The 23,400-nt window shown below is 34.9% G+C and overlaps 1 protein-coding gene across 7 annotated transcripts in view; it reads left to right on the top strand.

The window, feature by feature from the left end:
- The window catches only part of RBM41 (RNA binding motif protein 41), a 75,600-nt gene extending 54,170 nt beyond the window's left edge, over positions 1–21,430 (top strand). For 3 of the 7 annotated variants that reach the window (XM_070784122.1, XM_070784119.1, XM_070784125.1), the window contains 2 exons: positions 11,567–11,714; positions 14,202–20,646. In XM_070784122.1, the coding sequence (XP_070640223.1) occupies positions 11,567–11,714; positions 14,202–14,368 (315 nt within the window). In that variant the 3' untranslated portion in view covers positions 14,369–20,646. Of the gene's footprint in view, positions 1–11,566; positions 11,715–14,201; positions 20,647–20,721 lie in introns of those variants that run through there. The other 4 variants (XM_070784124.1, XM_070784123.1, XM_070784121.1 and 1 more) reach the window with 3 other exon arrangements.
- Positions 21,431–23,400: the final 1,970 nt, after the last annotated feature.

The raw sequence follows: 23,400 nt of genomic DNA, 5'->3' as shown, positions 1-23,400 counted from the left end.
CCCTTGCCTTTAAGAGTATAGTTAAATGCTAAATATGTGAATATCCAGCTTGTAAAGGGTTTGAGACATAGTCTACTGCTTATTGCAGTGTTCAACATATTTACTCATACGTTTCAGTGGATAAGTCATTTAAGTTGGTTCTGTTTTCTAGCTCTTTGCTTTTGCTGCTCCTATCTGAATTTTTTCTCAAGTTTTTTTAAGTTATAAAATAAGTAACTTATGCGTCTCTTTCTCCTCCAGTGTAGTAAAATACATGTAACCTGAGATCTACCTTTAACAGTATTTCGAGTGTATATTATAGTATGTAAACTATAGGCATAATGTTTTTTACAGCATATCTCTAGAACTTTTTCATCTTGCATGACTAAACTTTATACCCACTGAACAGCAACTCGCCATTTCCTCATCCTCTCAAGTTCTGGCAACTACTATTCTATTTTCTGTTTCAGTGAGTTTAACTACAATAGATACCATATAAAGTAAAATTATGCAGTACTTTTTCTTCTGTGACTGGCTTATTTCAGCATAGTGCCCTCAAAGCTCATCTACGTCATAGCATATTACAAGATTTCCTTCCTTTTTTCTAGCCAAACCATATTCCATTGTATGTATATGCCACATTTGATGTTGTTGTTTTAATTCATTCATCTGTGATGGACATTTAGGTTGCTTCCACCTCTTGGCTATTGTGAACAGTGCTGCAATAAACACGTGAGTTCAGATTTTCAAAATTCTGATTGTAATTATTGTGGATAAATAACTGGAAGTGGGATTCTTAAATCATATGGTAGTTCTATTTTTAATTCTTTGAGGAACCTCCATACTGTTCTGTATAGCAGCTGCACCATTTTCCATTCCTACCAAAAGTGCACAGAGATTCAATTTCTCTACATCCTCATCAACACTTATTTTATGTGTGTGTTCTTTGAAGAAATGCCTATTTATGTCATGTCCCCATTTTTTCAGTTTATTTGTCTTTTTGCTATGGAGTTTTTGTAGTTAATTATATATTTTCGATACTAACCTCTAATCAGATATATGGTTTCCAAATATTTTCTCCCATTCTGTAGGTTGCCTTTTCACTTTAGATTGTTTTCCTTTGCTGTGCAGAAGTGTTTTAGTGATATAATCCCACTTTACCTTTGCTTTTGTTACCTGTGCTTCTGCTGTAATATCTAAGAAATCATTGCCAAGGCCAGTATCATGAGGTTTTCCCCCTATGCGATCTTCTAGAAGTTTTAGAGTTTCAGGCCTTATGTTTAAATCTTTAATCTAATTTGAGCTGATTTTTGTGATGATATAAATGAGGCCAGTTTTATACTTTTGCATGTGGATATCAACTTTTCCCAACACTATTGGTCAAAGGGACTATCCTTTCCCCATTGTGTATTCTTGCCCCACCCACCTGCCATTAATCAGTTGACTGTATACGTGTGAATTTATTTCTGGGCTTTATATTCTCTTCTATTAGTCTACATGTCTATCTTTATGCCAGTATCATACTGTTTTGATCACTGTAGATTTGTAACATATTTTGAAATTAAGAAATGTGAGGCCTCCCCAGTTTTGTTCTTTTTTCTCAAGATTGCTTGGCTATTTAGGGTTCCCATCTCATTCCTTATGAATCTTAGGGTTGTTTTTGTACTTCTACAAAAAATGTCATTGGGATTTTTATAGGAATTACATTAAATCTGTAAACTAATTTGTATAGTATGTATATTCAACAATTTATTCTTCCAGTCCATGAACATGAGACATCTTTTCATTTATTTGTGTTGTCTTTAATCTCTTTGAGCAGTGTGTTGTGGTTTTCAGTATATAAGTCCTTCACTTCCTTGGTTAAGTTTTTTCTTTTTAATTGAAGTATGTTTGACATTATAAAAAAGCTGAGCATATTTAATGTATGCATTTTGTTGGGTTTGAAGGTACATATACACAATCACCAATACAATGCCCTAAACTTGACCGTCACCTCCAGAAATTTCCTCCCTCCAGTTTTTCTTTTGATAAGAACATTTAACATAAGATCTATCCTTTTAACAAAATTTTAATTATCAAATACAGTATTGTTAACTATCTATGCTATGCTATATGATAGATCTATAGGATTTATTCATGTTGCATATGTAAAACTATATACCCTTTGATGAACACTTCCTCAGTTACCCCTCTTCCTAGCCCCTGATAAGCATGATTCTCCTCTCTGCTTCTATGAGTTTGACTACTTTAGATTCCTGATATAAGTAGGATCATGTAGTATTTTTTCTTCTGTTTCTGGTTGATTTCACTTAGCAGGTCTTCCAAGTTCACCTACGTTGCAGCAAATGACAAGATTTTTTCATTTTTAAGGCTAGATAATATCCTTTTGTATTTATACACCGTATTTCCTTTATCCCTTCATCTCTCAATGGACATTTAGATGTTCCCATGTCTTTGCTTTTGTGAACAATGCTACGGTGAATATGGGAATGCAGATTTTTCTTCCAGATTCTTATTCCAGTCCTTTTAGATATATAGCCAAAAGTGGGATTGCTGGATTATATGAGTTCTAGTTTACATTTTTTAATGATCTTCCAACTGTTTTCCATTGTGGTTGTAACAGCTTGAACATTCCCACCAACAGTGCATAAGGGATAAAATTTCTCCACATCCTCACCAGCACATCTTCTTTTTTTTGCTTTTGAGTTTTAGGAGTCCCTTATATATTTTGGGCTTCCCACGTGGTGCTATTGGTAAAGAACCTGCCTGCAAATGCAGAAGAGACACGGATTAGATGTTAACCCTTTATTAGATATATGATTTGAAAATACTTTCTCCATTTTGTAGGTCACCTTTTAACTTTACTGATTGTTTTCTTTGCTACGAATATGGGTTTGAGTTAATGACACTTGTCTGTGTTTGCTTTTGTTCACTGTGCTTTTGATATCATATCTAAATTATTGCCAAGGCCAATGGTCAAGAAGATTTTTCTGTTTGCTTCTAGGAGTTTTAGAGTGTCACATCTTATTTTTAAGTATTTAATATTTTGAGTTGGGTTTTGTGTATGGTATAAGAGAAGCATCTAATTTCATTTTTTGTCCTGGATATCCGGTTTTCCAAACACCATTTATTAAAGAGATTGTTTTTTCCCCATGTGTATTTTTGCCCTCCTTGTCTAAGACCAGCTTACCATAAATGTGTGGTTAATTTCTAGGCCCTCTATTCCAGTTCATTGGTCAATATGTACTTTTTAATGCCAGTACCTTACTGTTTTGATTACTGTAGTTTGAAATCAGGATATATAACACATACTACTTTGTTCTTCTTCCTCAAGATTGCTTTGTCTATTCATGGTCTCTTGTGGTTCATATGAATTTTAGGATATTTTTTATTTACATAAAAACCATCATTGGTATTTTGATAAGAATTGCATTGAATCTGTAGATTGCTTTGATTAGTATCACATTTTGACAGTATTAATATTTCCAGTCCTTGAGTATGGGATGTCTTTCCATTTATTTCTCTTTATTAATTTCTTTTTATATTTTTTTTTACTAAAATATAGTTAATTTACAATGTTGTGTTAGTTTCTGGTGTACAGCAAAGTGATTCAGTTTTATATATATATAAAACAACTTTTATATTTATATTATATATATATATATAATTTTTAGATTATTTTCCATTATAGTTTGTTGCAAGATATCAAATATAGTTTCCTGTGCTGTATAGTAGGGTCTTGTTGTTTATCTTTTTTATATATAGTAGTTTCTACCTGCTAATCCCAAACTCCTAGTTTATCCTTCCTCCCTGCCTTTCCTCTTTGATAACCATAAGTTTGTTTTCTATGTCTGTGAGTCTATTTTTGTTTTGTGATTTGTATCATATTTTAGATTCCACATGTAAGTGATACCATATGATATTTTTCTTTCTCTATCTGACCTACTTCACCTGCTATGACAATCTCTTGTTCCATCCATGTTGCCACAAATGGTATTATCTCATTTTTTATGGCTGATTAGTATTCCATTCGGAGGAGCCTGTTAGGCTGCAATCCATGGGGTCACTAAGAGTCGGACACGACTGAGCGACTTTACTTCACTTTTCACTTTCATGCATTGGAGAAGGAAATGGCAGCCCACTCCAGTGTTCTTGCCTGGAGAATCCCAGGGATGGGGGAGCCTGATGGGCTGCCGTCTATGGGGTCGCACAGAGTCGGACATGACTGAAGTGACTTAGCATAGCATAGTATTCCATTGTATATATTAATATATACCACATCTTCTTCCCATTCATCTGTTGATGGATATTTAGTTTGCTTCCATATCTTGGCTATTATATATAGTACTACTATGAGCATTGAGGTGCATGTATCTTTTTGAATTAGTTTTTTCCAGATATATGCCCAAGAGTGGGATTGCTGGATCATATGGCAACTCTACTTTTAGTTTTTTAAGGAACCTCTGTAGTGTTCTTCATATACACCAATTTACATTCCCACCAACAGTGTAAGAGGATTTTCTTTTCTCTACATACTCCAGCATTTATTATTTGTAGACTTTTTGTTGAAGGTCATCCTGACCAGTGACATAATACCATATTGTAGTTTTGATTTGCATTTCTTTAATTAGCAGTGTTGAACATCTTTTCATGTGCTCATTGGCTATCCATATGTCTTCTTTGGTGAAGATCTTCTTTACTTAGATCTTCTGCCCACTTTTTGATTAGGTTGTTTGTTTTTTTGTTATTGAGTTTTATGAGCTGTATGTATATTTTTAAAATTAACCCTTTGTCGGTCACATCTTTTGCAAATATTTTCTCCCAGTATGTAGGTTGTCTTTTAGTTTTGTTTATGGTTTCCCTTGCTGTACAAAAGCTTATAAGTTTGATTAGGTTCCATTTGTTTATTTTTGCTTGTATTTCTATTGCCTTCAGAGACTGACCTAAGAAAACATTGGCACATTTTATGCCAGAGAATGTTTGCCTATATTCTCTTCTAGGAGTTTTATGGTGTCCTGTCTTATATGTAAATCTTAAAGCCATTTTGAGTTTTTTGTGTGTATGGTGTGAGGGGGTGTTCTAACTTTATTGATTTATATGTGGCTGTCCAACTTTCCCAACACCACTTGCTGAAGAGACTGTCTTTTCTCCATTGTATAGCTTGCCTCCTTTATTGAAGATTAATTGACTATAGGTGTGTGGGTTTATTTCTGGACTCTCTATTCTATTCTGTTGATCTATATGTATGTTTTTGTGCCAGTACCACTCTTTTGATTACTGTAGCTTTGTAATTGTCTGAAGTCTTGGAGAGTTATGCCTTCTGCTTTGTTCTTTATCTTCAGGATTATTTTGCCAATTCTGGGTCTTTTTTGGTTCATCATAAGTATTAGACTTATTTGTTCTAGTCTGTGAAAAACGTCATGGGTAATTTGATAGGGATGCATTAAACCTGTAGATTGCTTTGGGTAGTATGGCCATTTTAACCATATTAATTTTTCCAATCCAAGAATATTGTGTATCTTCCCATTTCTTAAAATCATCTTCTTTTATCAGTGCTTACAGTTTTCAGCATATAAGTCTTTCATTTCCTCGGTCAAATTTTATTCCAAAGTATTTGATTTTTATGCAGTCTTAAAAGGATTTTTTTTTTTCTATTTTCCCTTTCTGATATGTTTATTGTAAAGAAAGGAACAGGTTTCTGTAAGTTAATCTTGTATCCTGCTACTTTGCTGAATTTGCTTATCGGTTCTTATATCCTGCTAATTCGCTGAATTTGCTTAGGAGATTTTGTGTGGAGTCTTTCAGTTCAGTTCAGTTCAGTCACTCAGTTGTTTCCGACTCTTTGCAACCCCATGAACCACAGTACGCCAGGCCTCCCTGTCCATCACCAGCTCCCAGAGTTCACCCAAACCCATGTCCATTGAGTCAATGATGCCATCCAACCATCTCATCCTCTGTCGTTTTCAAATGAGTCAGCTCTTCTCATCAGGTGGCCTAAGTATTGGAGTTTCAGCTTCAACATCAGTCCTACCAATGAACACCCATGACTGATCTCCTTTAGGATGGACTGGTTGGATCTCATTGCAGTCCAAGGGACTCTCAAGGGTCTTCTCCAACACCACAGTTCAAAAGCATCAATTCTTCAGCGCTCAGTTTTCTTTGTAGTCCAACTCTCAAATCCATACATGACCACTGGAAAAACCATAGCCTTGACTAGACGGACCTTTGTTGGCAAAGTAATATCTCTGCTTTTTAATATGCTGTCTAGGTTGGTCATAACTTTCCTTCCAAGGAGTAAGTTTCTTTCAATTTCATGGCTGCAATCACCATCTGCAGTGATTTTTGAGCCCAGAAAAATAAAGTCAGCCACTGTTTCCACTGTTTCCCCATCTATTTGCCATGAAGTGATGGGACCGGATGCCATGATCTTAGTTTTCTGAATGTTGAGCTTTAAGGCAACTTTTTCACTCTCCTCTTTCACTTTCATCAAGAGGCTCTTTAGTTCTGCTTTACTGTCTGCTATAAGGGTGAAGTCTTTAGGGTTTTCTATATATAGTATAATGTCATCTGTATATAATGGCAAATTTACCTCTTCTGTTCCATTTTTGGATACCTTTTATTTTTCTTGTTTTATTGCTATGGCTAGAATACTATGTTGAATAGAAATGGTAATAGTGGGCATCATTGTCTTGCTCCAGATTTTAATAGGAAGGCTTTCAGCTTTTCACTATTGAGCAATGGCTGGGGGTTTGTCATAAATAGCTTTTACAGTAAGTCCCCTACATGCAAACCTTCAAGTTGCAAACTCTCAAAGATGTGAAAGTGTGTATCATCAATGTCAGGTGGGAGTGAAATTGTAACCTGCCCTCCATCTCCTATTTCTGATGATCCTTCAGCTCTGCCATCTCCTAGCTCCTCTCCCTCCTCTAGTCAGTAACTCTTCTTGCCTGTTCACTCAATGCCAGCCCCTATATGCCAGCTGTTGTACTGTACTACTGTACGTTTCAAGGTACTGTATTATAATATTAAAGATATCTTCTTTATTTTTTCTGCTTGTTTTTTATGTATTTTTTGTGTGAAAAGTATTGTAAACCTATTACAATACAGTACTATATAGCCAGTTGTGTTAAGCTGGGTACCTGGGATAACTTTGTTGGACTTATGAACAAATTGAATTTATAATTGTGCTCTTGGAACAGATTATGTAGGTAACTTACTGTATTATGTTGAGATATGTTCTCTCTAGACCCACTTTGATAAAGAGTTTTTTATCATGAATGGATGCTGAATTTTATCAAATGCTTTTCTGTGTATATTGAGATGATTATGTGAGTTTTATCTTTTCTTATGTTGATGTGATGTATCACACTGAATGATTTACATATGTTGAACCATCCTTATGACCCTGGGATAAATCCTACTTGATCATGGTGTATGATCTTTTTTTATGTGTTGTTGGATTTGTTTTGCTAATATTTGGTTGAGGATTTTTTGCATCTGTATTCATGAAAGTGAAAGAAAGAAAGTGAAGTCATTCAGTCATGTCCAGCTCTTTGTGACCCCATGGGCTGTAGCCTACCAGGCTCCTCTGTCCATGGGATTTTCCAGGCAATAGTCCTGGAGTGGATTGCCATTTCCTTCTCCAGGGGATCTTCCCAACCCAGGGATCGAACCTGGGTCTCCTGCACTGTAGACAGACGGTTTACCGTCTGAGCCACCAGGGAAGCCACCAGGAAGTATTCATCAAAGATGAATGTAATTTTCTTTTTTGGTAGTGTTTTTGTCTAGATTTGGTATCAGAGTAATAGTGGCTTCATAGAATGACTTTGGTAGTATTCCTTCCTCTTCAATCTTTTGGAAGAGTTTGAGAAGAATCAATATAAGTTCTTCTTTGTATGTTTGGTAGAATTCCCCAGTGAAGACATCCAGTCCTGAACTTCTGTTTGCAGGGAGGTTTTTTGTTGTTGTTGTTTTTTAATTACAGATTCTATTTCACTTGTAGTGATTGATGTGTTCAAACTATCTATTTTTGATTCAGTTTTGGTGGGCTGTATGTTTCTAGAAACTTATCCATTTCTTCTAGGTTGTCCAGTTTGTTAGCAAATAATTGTTCATAGTATTCTTGTGTTTTTTTTTTTTTTTTCATTTCTGCAATATCAGTTGTTATTTCTCCTTATTTAATTGGGGCCTTCTCTCTTACTGAGCATGGCCAGAGGTTTGTCAATTTTGTTTACCTTTTCAGTTCTTGTTTTCATTCATTTTTTTCTATTTTTATCTTTATTTTATTAATTTCCTCCCTGATTTTTATTATTTACTTCCTTCTGTTGACTTTAGATTGTTCTTTTTCTAATTCTTTTAGGTGGTAGTTTAGGTTGTTTATTTGATATTTTTCTTGTTTTGTTTTGTTTTTTTGAGGAAAACGTTTATCACTATGAAGTTCCCTCTTTGGACTACCTTTTCTGCAACTGGTTGAGTTTTCATTGTCATTTGTCTCAAGATATTTTTTAATTTTCTCTTTGATTACACTGTTAACCTATTAGTTTCTTTAGTAGCATGTTGTTATGTTTCTATGTTATCTTTTTTCCTAATTTCTCTTTCTGTGGCTGATTTCTAGTTTCATGCTATTGTAGTCAAAAAGATGCTTGAAATAATCCCTGGCCTCTTAAATTTCTTGAGGCCTATTTTGTGTCCTAGTTTGTGGTCTATCATAGAGAATGTTTTATGTGCACTTGAAAAGGATGTGTATTCTGGGTTTATTTTTAATTTAATGTCCTGAAAATAACAATTAAGTCTAGCTGTTCTATTGTGTCATTTAGTATCTCTGTTGCCTTACTGATTTTCTGTCTGGAAGATCTGTCCATTGATGTCTATTGAAATGATTTGTGATTTTTATCCTTCATTCTATTAATGTGCTATATGATATTGATTGATTTTCATATGTTGAACCATCCTTTCACCCAGGGATAAATCACATTTGGCCATGATCCTTTTAATATGCTTTTAAATTCAGTTTACTACTTTTCTGTTAAGAATTTTTACATGTGTATTCATCACGGATATTAGCCTTTAGTTTTCATTTCTTATAATATCTTTTTCTGTTTTGGGTGATGTTAATGCTGGCCTGATAAAATTAGTTTGGAAGTGTTCCTGCCTCTTCAAGTTTTTGGAAGAATTTTAGGAGGATTGGTATTAATTCTTTAAATATTTGGTAGAATTCACCTGTGAAGCCATCTGGTCTTGGGCTTTTCTTTGTTGGGAGATTTTTAATTACTGAATAATTTTATTGCTAGTTATAAGTCTATTCAGATTTTCTGTTTCTTCATGATTTCATCTTGGTAGGTTTATGTTCCTAGGAATTTATCATTTTCTCTAGATTATCCAATTTGTTGGCATATAATTGTCAGAGTAGTCTCTCATAATCCTTTTTTATTTCTGTGGCATCAGTTATAAAGTCTCCTCTTTCACTCTGAATTTTATTTGAGTCTTCTCTTTTTTCTTAGCCTAGCTAAAAGTAGTCAATTTTGTTGATCTTTTTAAAAAACAGCTCTTAGTTTGGTTGATTTTTTCTATTATTTTCCTAATCTCTATGTCAATTATTTCTGTGTAAACTTTATTATTTCTGTCCAATAACTTTGAGCTTAGTTTGTTTTTTTTTTCTAGCTCCTTGAAATGCAAAGTAGTATGAGAGCTTTCCCCTTGTTTAATGTAGGCATTTAATGCTATAAACTTCCTTTTTAGTATTGACCTAGTTGCATTCCATAAATTTTGGTATGTTGTGGTTTCATATTCCTTTGTATCGAGGTATTTTCTAATTTACCTTTTGATTTCTTCTTTGACCCATTGGTTTTTCTAGATTATGTTGTTTAGTTTCCACATATTTGTGAATTTTCTAGTTTTTCTTTTGCTACTGAAAGTGAGGTATTGAAATCTCCTAGTAGTATTGTGTTGCTGCTTATACCCCCCTTCAGTTTTCTCAATGTTTGCTCATATATTTAAGTGCTCTGATGTTGTGTGCATATATATTTATAGTCATTATGTCTACCCTTTTATCATTATATAATGTCCTTTTTCATCTCTTTTGAAAGTTTTTGACTTTAAGTCTATTTTATCTTGATTAAACATGGCCAACCTTATTCTTTTTTGGTTGCAATTTGCGTGGAATTTCTCTTTTTATCCTTTCTTTTCCAGCCTGTGTATGGCCTTAAATCTAAAGTGAGTTTCTTGTAGACAGCACTTAGTCACATTTTGTTTTGTGTTTGTTTAACCACTCTATGTCTTTGACTAGGGAGTTTAATCCATTTATATGTAAAGTAATTATTGATAGAGAGGATTTACTATTGCCATTTATTAGTGGTTTTCTGTTTTATAGCGCTTGTTGCTAATTTTTTGGTAGTGAATTGCCTTTTTCCTTTCTCATTTTGTGTGCCTTCTATAGGTATTTTAACTATGATTACAAAGGTACTTACTTAAAACACCTTGTAATAATCTATTTTAAGCCAATGAGAACTAAAGTTCCATCACATTTAAGAGCTCTTTTTGTTTATTTTCTTGAATGTTTCTTTTTAAAAAAGCATTTCATTCCTAATAGACGAAATATTTTCTCTTCTTTCTCTGAGGATATTAGTGATGGCTCTTTGAAGTTATTTTTTTTTTCTCCTTGCATAGTTTCTGTTTTCTCCCACTTGCTTTTATTTATTTTTTGTTCTGTCTTTTTCACATTAGTTGCTTTTTTCAGATGCCTGATAATTTCTGCTCATATTTATGAGTAGGAGCCAAAAACGGATTGGAAGCTCTGATCAAATGAGTGATCCTTATTGAATTTAAGTTTCACTTAAAGTCATCTGGCTCATTCATTTGTTGGAGAAATTCCCCATTCTAAATCAGCATTTTTAGACCTTTCCTCTTGGGGCTGATTAGATTTCCCAGAAAAGACTTCAGAACTCTCACTTGGGGAGGGTACCACCAGCATTGTAGGAGCCAAATGAAGGAAAATGTTTTGGATATCCTCATCATTCAGAATGCATCATTTCTCTTAAAGCCTAGTTTTCAGGAACAGTATTCACATCCTCAATGGTGTCTAACATTCCCCATGTTCAGAGAATGAACCTTCAGTATACAGCAGGATTGGGAGTGGTCTTTACCCAGTAGCATTTTGTAGGGGAGGGTGTTTAAAGATATAATCTAATCTTTTAAAGAACTTTTAACATAACCACTTTATCTTAACTCCAGCTCTTTATATACATTTCCAGAGACACTAGAATATATCAGTTCCTAAAATGTTTCAGGATTCTTAGATGTAGATTGGGTTAGTTCTTGGTTTCCCCCACTGCTGATTTAAGATTCAGCTTTCTCGAGTATGCTTGTTCAGTTATTTTACAGCTTCCAGAATATTGTTGCTATTGCCTCATTTCCTTGTTCTTCCTTACTTTTTTAAAAAGTCCCTATAGTTTTAAAGGTTTTTGGAGGGATTGAAATTAGATGCATGTATTCAATCCGCCACCTTTATCTGAAACTAAGTCCTTCCACAATGAAATAGTTTCCTTATCTCCCTAATGTGATATTTCTGTTGATCCTTGGTTTGTATTAGGTGTTATACCTGAAGAACCTTAGCCCTCGGGTGACTGAAAGAGATCTTGTCTCATTATTCGCTCGGTTCCAGGAAAAGAAAGGACCTCCAATTCAATTCCGAATGATGACTGGACGAATGAGGGGGCAGGCTTTTATCACTTTTCCCAGTAAGTAGCTTCATCTGGATAATTACTCAGTTATGGCTGAGTCACTAATAAATTCATTAGCAACTACATATGCCCTCTCTAATTTAAATATAGCCCACAAAAGAAGCATATCAGAGGAAGGAAAGAGAACTTAGGAAAACATGTTCTTTTTTTTTTTTTTTTCTATTCTCCCTTCTGTGTTTCCTCTCCTTCTTTGACAGTGCACCACCACCTTACACCATTGTTCTCTCTTTTCCCCAACTTGGCACTTCCTACTCACTGTATCAAAATTTACTTTCCCTCTGCTGAAAGTAATATTTCTAGTCCAAGTTATAATTACATCGATTATTAATATATTGGTATTCTTATCAGAACACTTATAGTTGCATTATGCCTTATTCCTTTAGGAGTAAGACTGCAAGCTATTGTGATATTATGCTATATTATGCTAATTAATTAGTAATTCATAATTAACTAGTGGGTGATATATTGTTTAACTGTTGTTTGCATCCTAATACATGACTTCAGTATCCTAAACCATAAGGAAGAATAATACAGGCATGTCTCAGGGATACGGCAGATTCAATTCCAGACCACTGCAATAAGGTGAATTATCTCAATAAAGTGAGTTGCATGAATTTTTTGTTTTCCTAGTACATATAATGGAGAAGGCAATGGCACCCCACTCCAGTACTCTTGCCTGGAAAATCCCATGGACGGAGGAGCCTGGTAGGCTGAAGTCCATGGGGTCTCGAAGAGTCGGATACGACTGAGTGACTTCACTTTTACTTTTCACTTTCATGCATTGGAGAAGGAAATGGCAACCCACTCCAGTATTCTTGCCTGGAGAATCCCAGGGATGGGGGAGCCTGGTGGGCTGCCATCTATGGGGTCGCACAGAGTTGGACACAACTGAAGTGACTTAGCAGTAGCGGTACATATAAAAGTTATATTTACACTATCGGAGGCAGATTATCACCATAGACTGGAAGAAAGGGTGCATGCATGCATGCACTGTCACTCAGTTGTGTCTGACTCTTTGTGACCCCATGGACTGTAGCCCACCAGGCTCCTCTCTCCATGGAATTTTCCAGGCAAGAATACTGGAATGGGTTGCCACTTCCTCCTCCATGGGATCTTCCCAATGCAGGGATCAAACCCACGTCTCCTGGATCTCCTGCAGGCAGATTCTTTACCTCTGAGCCACCTGAGCAGCCTTGTGTTTATACTATACTGTAGTATATTAAGTGAGCAGTAGTATTTAGTCCAAAAAAACAATGTACATATCTTGATTTAAAAATACTTTCTTAGTAAAAAATACTATCATCTAACAGTTCAGGGTTGCTAAAACCCTTCAATTTGGAAAGAACACATTATCTGCAAAGCATAATAAAACAAAGTGTAATTAAACAAGTTGTATCTCTATAGGAATTCCAGTTTCTATGACAGACCAGACTATCTTTCTTTTTTGGTGGAGGCTAGGTAGGAACTGTGCCTTTTATTATCCCTAAACTATCATAATTTATATACTGCATAGTAATGTATTTAAAGGCAAGTGCTTTTGCACATGAGCAATGCCAAATTCCCCTACAGTCTTCTTATACAGCATTGTACCATCTTTCCTATCTCATTGAACGTTTTTGTATCCTCAGCTCTAGTGATTTTCAGTCTTTTCAAGTGTAAGAACCCTTTTAAACTTAAAATATTATTTCATGTACCCCCCCCACCTAATATGATCCATTAGTTGAAAAAATATATAATAAAAAGGCTTTATACACTAAGTACTTTTAAATAAATAGCTGTTTTACTAGTTATGAATACATTTGAAAGTTTGTAGAGCATACATATAAGACATAAATTGGTTCAATCTAAAACCATTGCTTGTCTACTTAGGATCTGACAGACTCTGGGCGATAAGTCCATTCCTTCCTAATTTCCCACATCTAGACTCTGAGACCCATAAATTAAATCCTCCTGCTATACCCTATATACTCTTACACCTCAAGCTTCCATATGCCTACAGGGATTCTTAAACTTATCCAAGTGAGGGCTCTGACAACCACTCTCTAATCAAAAGGAAAAGTATTAATAGGAAAATGTCCCCAGTACCATAATAACTTCTTTTTGTGTTTTCTATTTTGAAAATTATTTCATTCTCTTAGCACCTATAATGTGTTATCTAAGATACAGGTTTGTGTATTATTAGATGTAGCTTAGCCCTCTTTAGCACACTGTCTGTGTCCTTGTTTTGTTTTGTTTTGTTTTACCTATATCCTTGAATTAGGAGATACTCAAGCATCCTTTTAAAGATTCTATTGTAATTATTCTTAGCTATTTAATCTTGCTGAGTTATACAAATTTGGGATTGTGGAAAACACAATAAACTCAAATAACTACATGACCTTATGGCCTACATTGTACTCCAAGGCAAAACAACATAAACTAGACTTAGAATAAAATTGAATTATTAAGCCATACATAAACTGGTGTTTTTTCTTTCTCTTTTAGATACAGAAATAGCATGGCAAGCATTGCGTCTAGTAAATGGATATAAGCTACGTGGGAAAATATTGGTGATAGAATTTGGAAAGAACAAAAAGCAACGGCCAGATCTCCAGGCTGCTTCTCTAATATCATCTACTACAGATAATACTACTGAAATCAGTGGCAGTTAGAAGATACAAAAAGTGTGAGTCCCAGGAGGTCTTTTTACATCAGAATTTAGGATCTAGGTTTTGTGTATAGAGAGCAGTTTGTTTGGAATTGAAGAAGAGAAACTGAGGGAAAGAAAGCAAAATTAAGACAATCCCTTTCAGCTTTTGGAAAGAATTGGCAGAATACACTTTCTATAATCAAAGATTATCTAGGATAGACAATATAATGAGTATAGAGGGTTGGTTATAAAGAGTATCATTTTCTCAGGATAAATTACAGTAGATTTCTTCCAAGGATTTTTTAAATCATTGTAATTTATATGAGGTCTTATATATTTGTCCCTAGAGATGACATTCTTTCTAAGACTGCCTCCTATATATATATATATATATATATATATAAAACTAAAAAAGCTAAGTAAATATTGAAATATTTATATCTGGAGCCCACTTGTCCCTAATTTTATTCACCTAGTAAATAAGTGACCAGGGGCCTAAACATCAGCAAATGCTGTTGAATTAGACCTTCAGCAGTAACAGTAGGTAGTTTTCATAGGTTAGTCAGAAAATATTTAATGCACACTCCCTATTAAGTTATCAGTATCTTCAAAAAGCTGTTCATTTTTTCTAATGAAAGAATTTAGATCAAAACATTAATGTTCTCACAATTATTTACACTAGCTACCATTGAATAATGATTGAATTCAAAGCAATAAGCATTGAATCATTGTCAGTACATGTTAGGAATTAAATATATGAATTTTAGAATAGGAACATACTAGCAAAGAATACCAAAGGAGGGTAGAAAGAAAGAGCTTTCTAGAAGAGAGGCAGCCAGCCCCAAGTCCCCCAGTTGTTTGTTTATAGTTGCTGGAGAATAGAAAAATGACATGATATGGAGGAAGTAGTATAAACTTTGGAATCAGACCTGTTTGAACTCCACAGCCATATTTAACCACTCTATGACTTTGGCAAGTCATTAAATCTGAGCCTCAATTTTTTTCATCTGTAAAAATGAGGATAGTAATATTACTTCATTGGATTGTGATAATTAAATTTGATCGTATCCAGGATGAAGATCAGAAAGAAAAAAGAATGAAAACATAAGAGGGTATACAACCATTAAGCACTCTAATGTACTTATAATGGGAATGTCAGAGAAAGAAAGGAGCAGAAAAAGATATTCCAATACATAATGGCTGTAAACACCCCAAATTTGATAAGAAACTATCTACACATCCAAGAGATCTCAATGAATCCCAAGTAAAATAAACAAGAAATCCACAAACACACCACAATAAGAATGCTAAAACCCAAAGATGAAACTTTTGAAAGCAAAATGAGATAGATGAAGCATCATTTACAAGGAAACTTCAATAACAGATAAGTTCTCATCAGAAACAAAGGAGGTGGTAGTGGGAAATTTTACTCAGTGTTGAAATGAAAAAGAACTGTCAACATAGATTCCCTATTCAATAAAACCGTTTATCAAGAATGAAGATGAAATGAAGACACTCCCACACAGTCAAAAACTGGGAGAAAATGTTGCTGTCAGACCTGACTAGCAGGAAATATCAAAAGAAGTTCTTCAGGTAGAAAGCAGGTGACCTCAGACAGTAATTTGAATCTACACATACAAAAAATTAGCACTGGTAAAGGTAATTGTGTAATTAGATAGTCAAAATACATTTTTCTTTCTTAATTGATTTTAAAAGCTATTTTATCAAGCAATATATATGTAATTGCATTATTGGATCTATTACATATAAAACTAATATATTTACCAATAGCAAGACAAAGGTAGAAACAAAGCTGTATTGAATTAATGACTCCAGGTGATAACTCAAATCCATAGGAACAAATGAAAGTAACAAGAAATAGGAAATAAGAAGGTTAATATAAAAAAGCTATAAATAATATACTTGCTCTTTCTTCTGTCAGCTTCTTTAAAAGACATAAAATTATACTAAGTAATAATTATAATGACATATTACTGGGTTTATAACATGTAGAGATAACACTACTAACAATAATATCACAAAAATAAGAAAAGGAATAGGTTTACATAGGAATAAGGTTTTTATATCTCATTGGAATTTAGTTAGTATATAGCTGAAGCCAGTTAAGACGTGTATGGTAAACCCTAGAGCAACCACTAACAAAATAGCTAAAAATATTTAGTAAAAATATTAAATACACTTAAATGTCTTATTAGAAAATGTCTAATGCAAAAGAAAGTAAAAAGAGGAATGGAGAAATAAAAACTTGAGACATAAGTATGAATGGATTAAACAATCTAGTCAAAAGGCAGAGATCATCAAATGGGAAAACAAACAAGACTTACCTCTATGCTATTTATTGTAGTCACACTTTAGATTCAAAGATACAGATTGAAGGTTAAAGGATATAAATATCAGGCAAATGGCAAGTATTAGAAAGCTGGAGTGGCTATACTATTCAGATCAGATCAGTCGCTCAGTCGTGTCCAACTCTTTGCGACCCCATGAATCGCAGCACGCCAGGCCTCCCTGTCCATCACCAACACCTGGAGTTCACTGAGATTCATATCCATCAAGTCAGTGATGCCATCCAGCCATCTCATCTTCTGTCGTCCCCTTCTCCCCTTGCCCCCAATCCCTCCCAGCATCAGAGTCTTTTCCAGTGGGTCAACTCTTTGCATGAGGTGGCCGAAGTACTGGAGTTTCAGCTTTAGCATCATTCCTTCCAAAGAAATCCCAGGGCTGATCTCCTTCAGAATGGACTGGTTGGATCTCCCTGCAGTCCAAGGGACTCTCAAGAGTCTTCTCCAACACCACAGTTCAAAAGCATCAATTCTTCGGTGCTCAGCCTTCTTCACAGTCCAACTCTCACATCCATACGTGAACACAGGAAAAACCATAGCCTTGACTAGACGAAGCTTTGTTGACAAAGTAATGTCTCTGCTTTTGAATATGCTATCTAGGTTGGTCATAACTTTCCTTCCAAGGAGTAAGCGTCTTTTAATTTCATGGCTGCAGTCACCATCTGTACTGATTTTGGAGCCCAGAGAAATAAAGTCTGACACTGTTTCCACTGTTTCCCCATCTATTTCCCATGAAGTGATGGGACTGGATGCCATGATCTTCGTTTTCTGAATGTTGAGCTTTAAGCCAACTTTTTCACTCTCCACTTTCACTTTCATCAAGAGGCTTTTTAGTTCCTCTTCACTTTCTGCCATAAGGGTGGTGTCATCTGCATATCTGAGGTTATTGATATTTCTTCTGGCAATCTTGATTCCAGCTTGTGTTTCTTCCAGCCCAGCGTTTCTCATAATGTACTCCGCATATAAGTTAAATAAACAGGGTGACAATATGCAGCCTTGACGAATTCCTTTTCCTATTTGGAACCAGTCTGTTGTTCCATGTCCAGTTCTAACTGTTGCTTCCTGACCTGCATACAAATTTCTCAAGAGGCAGATCAGGTGGTCTGGTATTCCCATCTCTTGAAGAATTTTCCACAGTTTATTGTGATCCACACAGTCAAAGGCTTTGGCATAGTCAATAAAGCAGAAATAGATGCTTTTCTGGAACTCTCTTGCTTTTTCCATGATCCAGCGGATGTTGGCAATTTGATCTCTGGTTCCTCTGCCTTTTCTAAAACCAGCTTGAACATCAGGAAGTTCACGGTTCACATATTGCTGAAGCCTGGCTTGGAGAATTTTGAGCATTACTTTACTAGCGTGTGAGATGAGTGCAATTGTGTGGTAGTTTGAGCATTCTTTGGCATTGCCTTTCTTTGGGATTGCAATGAAAACTGACCTTTTCCAGTCCTGTGGCCACTGCTGAGTTTTCCAAATTTGCTGGCATATTGAGTGCAGCACTTTCACAGCATCATCTTTCAGGATTTGGAATAGCTCAACTGGAATTCCATCACCTCCACTAGCTTTGCTTGTAGTGATGCTTTCTAAGGCCCACTCGACTTCACATTCCAGGATGTCTGGCTCTAGGTCAGTGATCATACCATCGTGATCTAAAGTCTATTTAAAATGAGCTTTAAAGCAAAAAAAAATTGCTGTAGATAGTGACATCTATTATAAACACATATGCATCTAACAACAGAGTACCAAAATACATGGATCAAAAACTGAAATGAATGGAGAAATATAAAAGTATACAACAAAAAGTCGGGGAATAAGTATCCCATTTTCATTAAGAACTAGACAGAATTATGAACAAAGGAATAGAAGACTTGAATAATGCTATAAATCAACGAAACCTTAAAGATACTTATAGAACACTTCACCTAACAAGAGCAAAACACACATTCTTCTCAAATACACATGAAACATCTCCAGGATGGACCATATCACATTTTGTTGTTGTTGAGTCACTCATTCTTGCCCAACTCTTTGCAACCCCATGGACTGTAGCACACCAGGCATCCCTGTCTTTGACTGTCTCCCAGATTTTGCTCAAATACATGTCCATTGAGTCAGTGACACCATCCAACCATCTCATCCTCTGTCACCCACTTCTCTTCCTGCCCTCAATCTTTCCCAACATCAGGGTCTTTTCAAATGAGTTGCCTCTTCACATCAGGTGGCCAAAGTATTGGAGCTTCAGCTTCAGCATCAGTTCGTCCAATGAATATTCAGGGTTGAATTCCTTTAGGATTGACTGATTTGATCTCCTTGTAGTCCAAGGGGCTCGCAAGAGTCTTCTCCAGCACCACAGTTTGAGAGCATCTGTTCTTCAGCACTCAGCCTTCTTTATGGTCCAGCTCTCACATCCATACATGACTACTGGAAAAATCATAGCTGTATCACATACCATTAATCAAATCATGGTCAATTAAAGTGTATCAAACTATGCAAAGTTTGTTCTCTGACCACATAGAATGAAACTTCTGTTAGAAATCAATAACAGAAAGTCAGGAGACACAAATAGAAATTAGATAGACTTTTAAATGACCAATATGTCAAAGGAGGAGTTACAAGGTTAATTTGAGATGAGTGAAAATGAACATACAACATCCCAAAACTTATGGGATGCACCTAAAGCAATGCTTACAGAAAATTTTATAAGTGTAAATGCTTGTAATTAAAAAGAAGAAATATCACATATCAATAACCTCACTTTGTACATTAAGACACTGGACAAAGAGAAGAAAACTAACTAGAAAAAGCAGAAGGAAGGAAATATGAAAGATTAGATAAGTAAATGGCATAGAGAATAAAAAGTTAATGAAACCCGAAGTTGGCTCTATGTAAAGACCAACAAAATTGAAAAAAAAAAAAAAGAAGACTCAAATTGCTAGGATCAGAAATGAAGGAGGGAAACATTACTACAAATCTTATAGAAATTTAAAGAAAATTATGAAGGAACATCATGAACAATTTTATGCCAATAGATTAGATAACTTATTTGTAATGAACACATTCCTAGAAAGACACAAATTACTGAAACCAATTGTTGAGAAAGGGAGAACAAAGAAACTCTGAAAATACCTATAATAAGAGGTTAATTAAAACTTTTTAAATACCCAAAAAGAAAAGCATAAACATAAATGGATTGTCAGATTAATTATCACAAACATTAAAGAAGAATTAATACAAATTCGTCAAAAATTCTTCCAAAAAGTAGAAGAGGAGGGAACATATCTGGTAAATATGCTATAATATGAAAGGATGCTGAAAACATGCTAAATGAAAGCAACTATTCCAAAAGACTGTATATTATATGATTCCAAATATATAGTGACAGAAAGTAGATTAGTGGTTGCTTAGGGCTGGGGCAATAGCTGAAGTGTATAGGGTTTCTTTAGAACTTGATGAAAATGTTCTAAAATTGATTGTGATGATGATTGTACAACTTGTTTATTATAGTACAAACCATGAATTATATACTTTAAATGGGTGAATTTTATGATATCCAAATTATATTTTAATAAAGTCACACACACTGAAATAGTGGGTACAACCTAAATGTCTGTCAGTGTGAGAATGGATAAATTATGATGCATCCATTTGGTGGAATACTGTACAGCCGTTAAAATAATGGAGGTATATCTATTAATGCATTCTGATCTGTATAGTGTCTAGGATTTTGTAATAAGTTAAAAAGTAATATATATGTATATGTGAATACTTTTTTTTTTATAAACAAAAGCATTTGTATATATATGATATATGTATATATAGATATTTCTGAATAAACTTAGGAAAAACCTGGAAAATATACATACCAAATGGTAAAACTTTTAGAGATGTGATTGGATAGACTGAAAAGGGACTTTTGCTTTATAAAATTTTTAAAGTGTGATTTGGGCTGATTTTTACTTTTTTCAGTTTTTTAATAAAGAAAAATTTAATACTCTGCCAATGATTTGCATTTCAGAATATTTGTCAGGCCTGCTCTGAGGATATCATCTAACTATACTCAGGAAAAACATCTATTCCTTTGATAAACTGCTCACTTTGGATTAACTCTAATTTTAAATATAGTTTAAAGGACAAGGAGTAAGTTATCCTGGTATAACCTTTTGCACATGTTACCTAGGAGCATACTTCTAAGGTGGACTTTTCAGAAGAAACTTCTTCCTGTTGTATAAAATCTCACCTCTGCCCTTTACTAGACCTACAGACCATTAACAATAAGGGAAAATAAAAATGTCCCTCAACTGGTGTGTAGATAAACTGTGGTATACCCATACAAGGGAATCCTACTCAGCAATAAAAACTATGATGAGCTATATGATACATGCAACAGCTTGGATAGAGTTCACATGCATTTTGCTAAGTAAAAGAGCCAAACTCAAAAGGCTACTTACTGTTAGATTCCATTTATATAACATTCTGAAAAGGACAAAACTATGGAACAGAACAAGTTAGTGGATGACGGGTTAAAAATAAGAGAGTAGCACAAGGAATTTATTTAATAATGGAAATTTTCTGTATCTTGATTATAATTACATGAGTGTATGCATTTGTGATAACTCCTAGAATTGTACACCAGAATGGTAACTCCTAGAATTGTACACCAGAATGGATGAATTTTACTGTATGTAAATGTTTAAATAAATGTAACTTTTAATGGAGGAAAGAAAGTTTCTTAAAGTCATTTCCATAAAATATTCCTATTCTGTTGTCTTTGGATTACTATTGAAAACTTAAAGCCACTTGACTACTATTTCTTATTTTCTGCCTACAGGTCAGCAGAAATCATTTAAAAAATCTATATACACATAAACACAGTAACCCACCATAAAAAAAAATCAAAGGTCAAACTGGAAAATAATTTGCTACATACAGGAGCTAATTTCTTCAATATAGAATTCATATAGTTTTCTTAGTATACTAAAGTCAGTAATCCAATTAAAAAGTGGGTAAACAAAAAGAAAATTTATAGAGAAACAAATATAAATGATAACCTTAGAAAATTTAGAATGTTCAGAGTATTAATACAAATTAGGACAATTAGCTCTCTTTTTTGTTTTTTGTTGTTGTTTTGGCCATGCCATGTGACTTGTGGGATCTTAGTTCCCCAACTAGGGATTGAACCTGGGCCCTCCACTGTGAAAGCATGGAATCCTAACTACTAGACTGCCAGGAAATTTACAATTAGCTCTTTTTTAAAAAGCCTTTTTCGGTTTATAGAAAAGTCAAATAGTAAAAGAGTTCCCATATATCCTTCACTTAGCTCCCCCGATGTTAACATCTTACATAACCATAGAAAAGTTAACTAAGAAAATAATATTGATGCAGTAATATTAGCTGATGTGCAGACCTTATTTGATTTTCTCCATCTGTCCAACTAATGTCTTTTTATGATCTAGGATCTCACATTGCACTTTGTTATGTATCCTTAATCTGTTCCTAACTGTGACAGTTCTCATTGGTCAGTTATTTTGTACAATGTCCCTAATTGGGGTTTCTCTGATATTTTGTCATGATTATATTGATGTTATGCATATTTGGTAAGGATACCACAGAAATGATGTTATGTCCTTTTTAGTACCTCATATCAAGAGATATCTGATGCTGACATGTCTTAATACTGGTGACATGTAACCTTGATCACCTGGTTAAGGTAGTGTCTGCTATGCTTCACTGTAAAGTTAATATTTTCCTCATTAGAATTAATAAATACCTTATAGGAAGATATATTCAGTTCAGTTCAGTCACTCAGTCATGTCCGACTCTTTGCAACCCCATGAATCGTAGCACGCCAGGCCTCCCTGTCCATCACCAACTCCCAGAGTTCACTCAGACTCACGTCCATTGAGTCAGTGATGCCATCCAGCCATCTCATCCTCTGTCATCCCCTTCTCCTCCTGCCCCCAACCCTCCCAGCATCGGAGTCTTTTCCAGTGAGTCAACTCTTCGCATGAGGTGGCCAAAGTACTGGAGTTTCAGCTTTAGAATCGGTCCTTCCAAAGAACACCCAGGACTAATCTCCTTTAGAATGGACTGGTTGGATCTCCTTGCAGTCCAAGGGACTCTCAAGAGTCTTCTCCAACACCACAGTTCAAAAGCATCAATTCTTCGGCGCTCAGCCTTCTTCACAGTCCAACTCTCACATCCATGCATGACCACAGGAAAAACCATAGCCTTGACTAGACGAACCTTTGTTGGCAAAGTAATGTCTCTGCTTTTGGTTTTTTTTTTTTTTTTAAAGGCTTAAAATGTATTTTAATAAGTTCATGTTGCATTATTCATTTCTCAGAAAAACTTCAAAGGTATTAGGGACAAATCAAACATGGTACACCATTAAAAAATGCACAGCATAACTACCTAAGATAGGCAAAGCTAAGAGCTACCGTCTGACACTCAGCATACAGCAACCCTGTTCTCAAGATTGTACTAGGCCTATCAAGAAAGCTGTGAATGGCAACATCACAGACATAAAAGGCCCATTTCTGGGTTGTCCTTAGCCAAGAAAAAGATGGAGGCAAGTTTAACACAAGATTTTTTAAAGATACACTAAATGAAAATCTCTAAGAGAAAATGTCTTCCTTGGGACATGAAAGGGTAATATATGGGACATAACAGAACCGTGTGTATGTTGTCTGTGACC

The sequence above is a fragment of the Bos indicus genome, chromosome X (assembly GCF_029378745.1).
Source record: "Bos indicus isolate NIAB-ARS_2022 breed Sahiwal x Tharparkar chromosome X, NIAB-ARS_B.indTharparkar_mat_pri_1.0, whole genome shotgun sequence".
Classification (NCBI taxonomy): domain Eukaryota; kingdom Metazoa; phylum Chordata; class Mammalia; order Artiodactyla; family Bovidae; genus Bos; species Bos indicus.
This window is presented reverse-complemented; position numbering and strand designations above follow the sequence as displayed.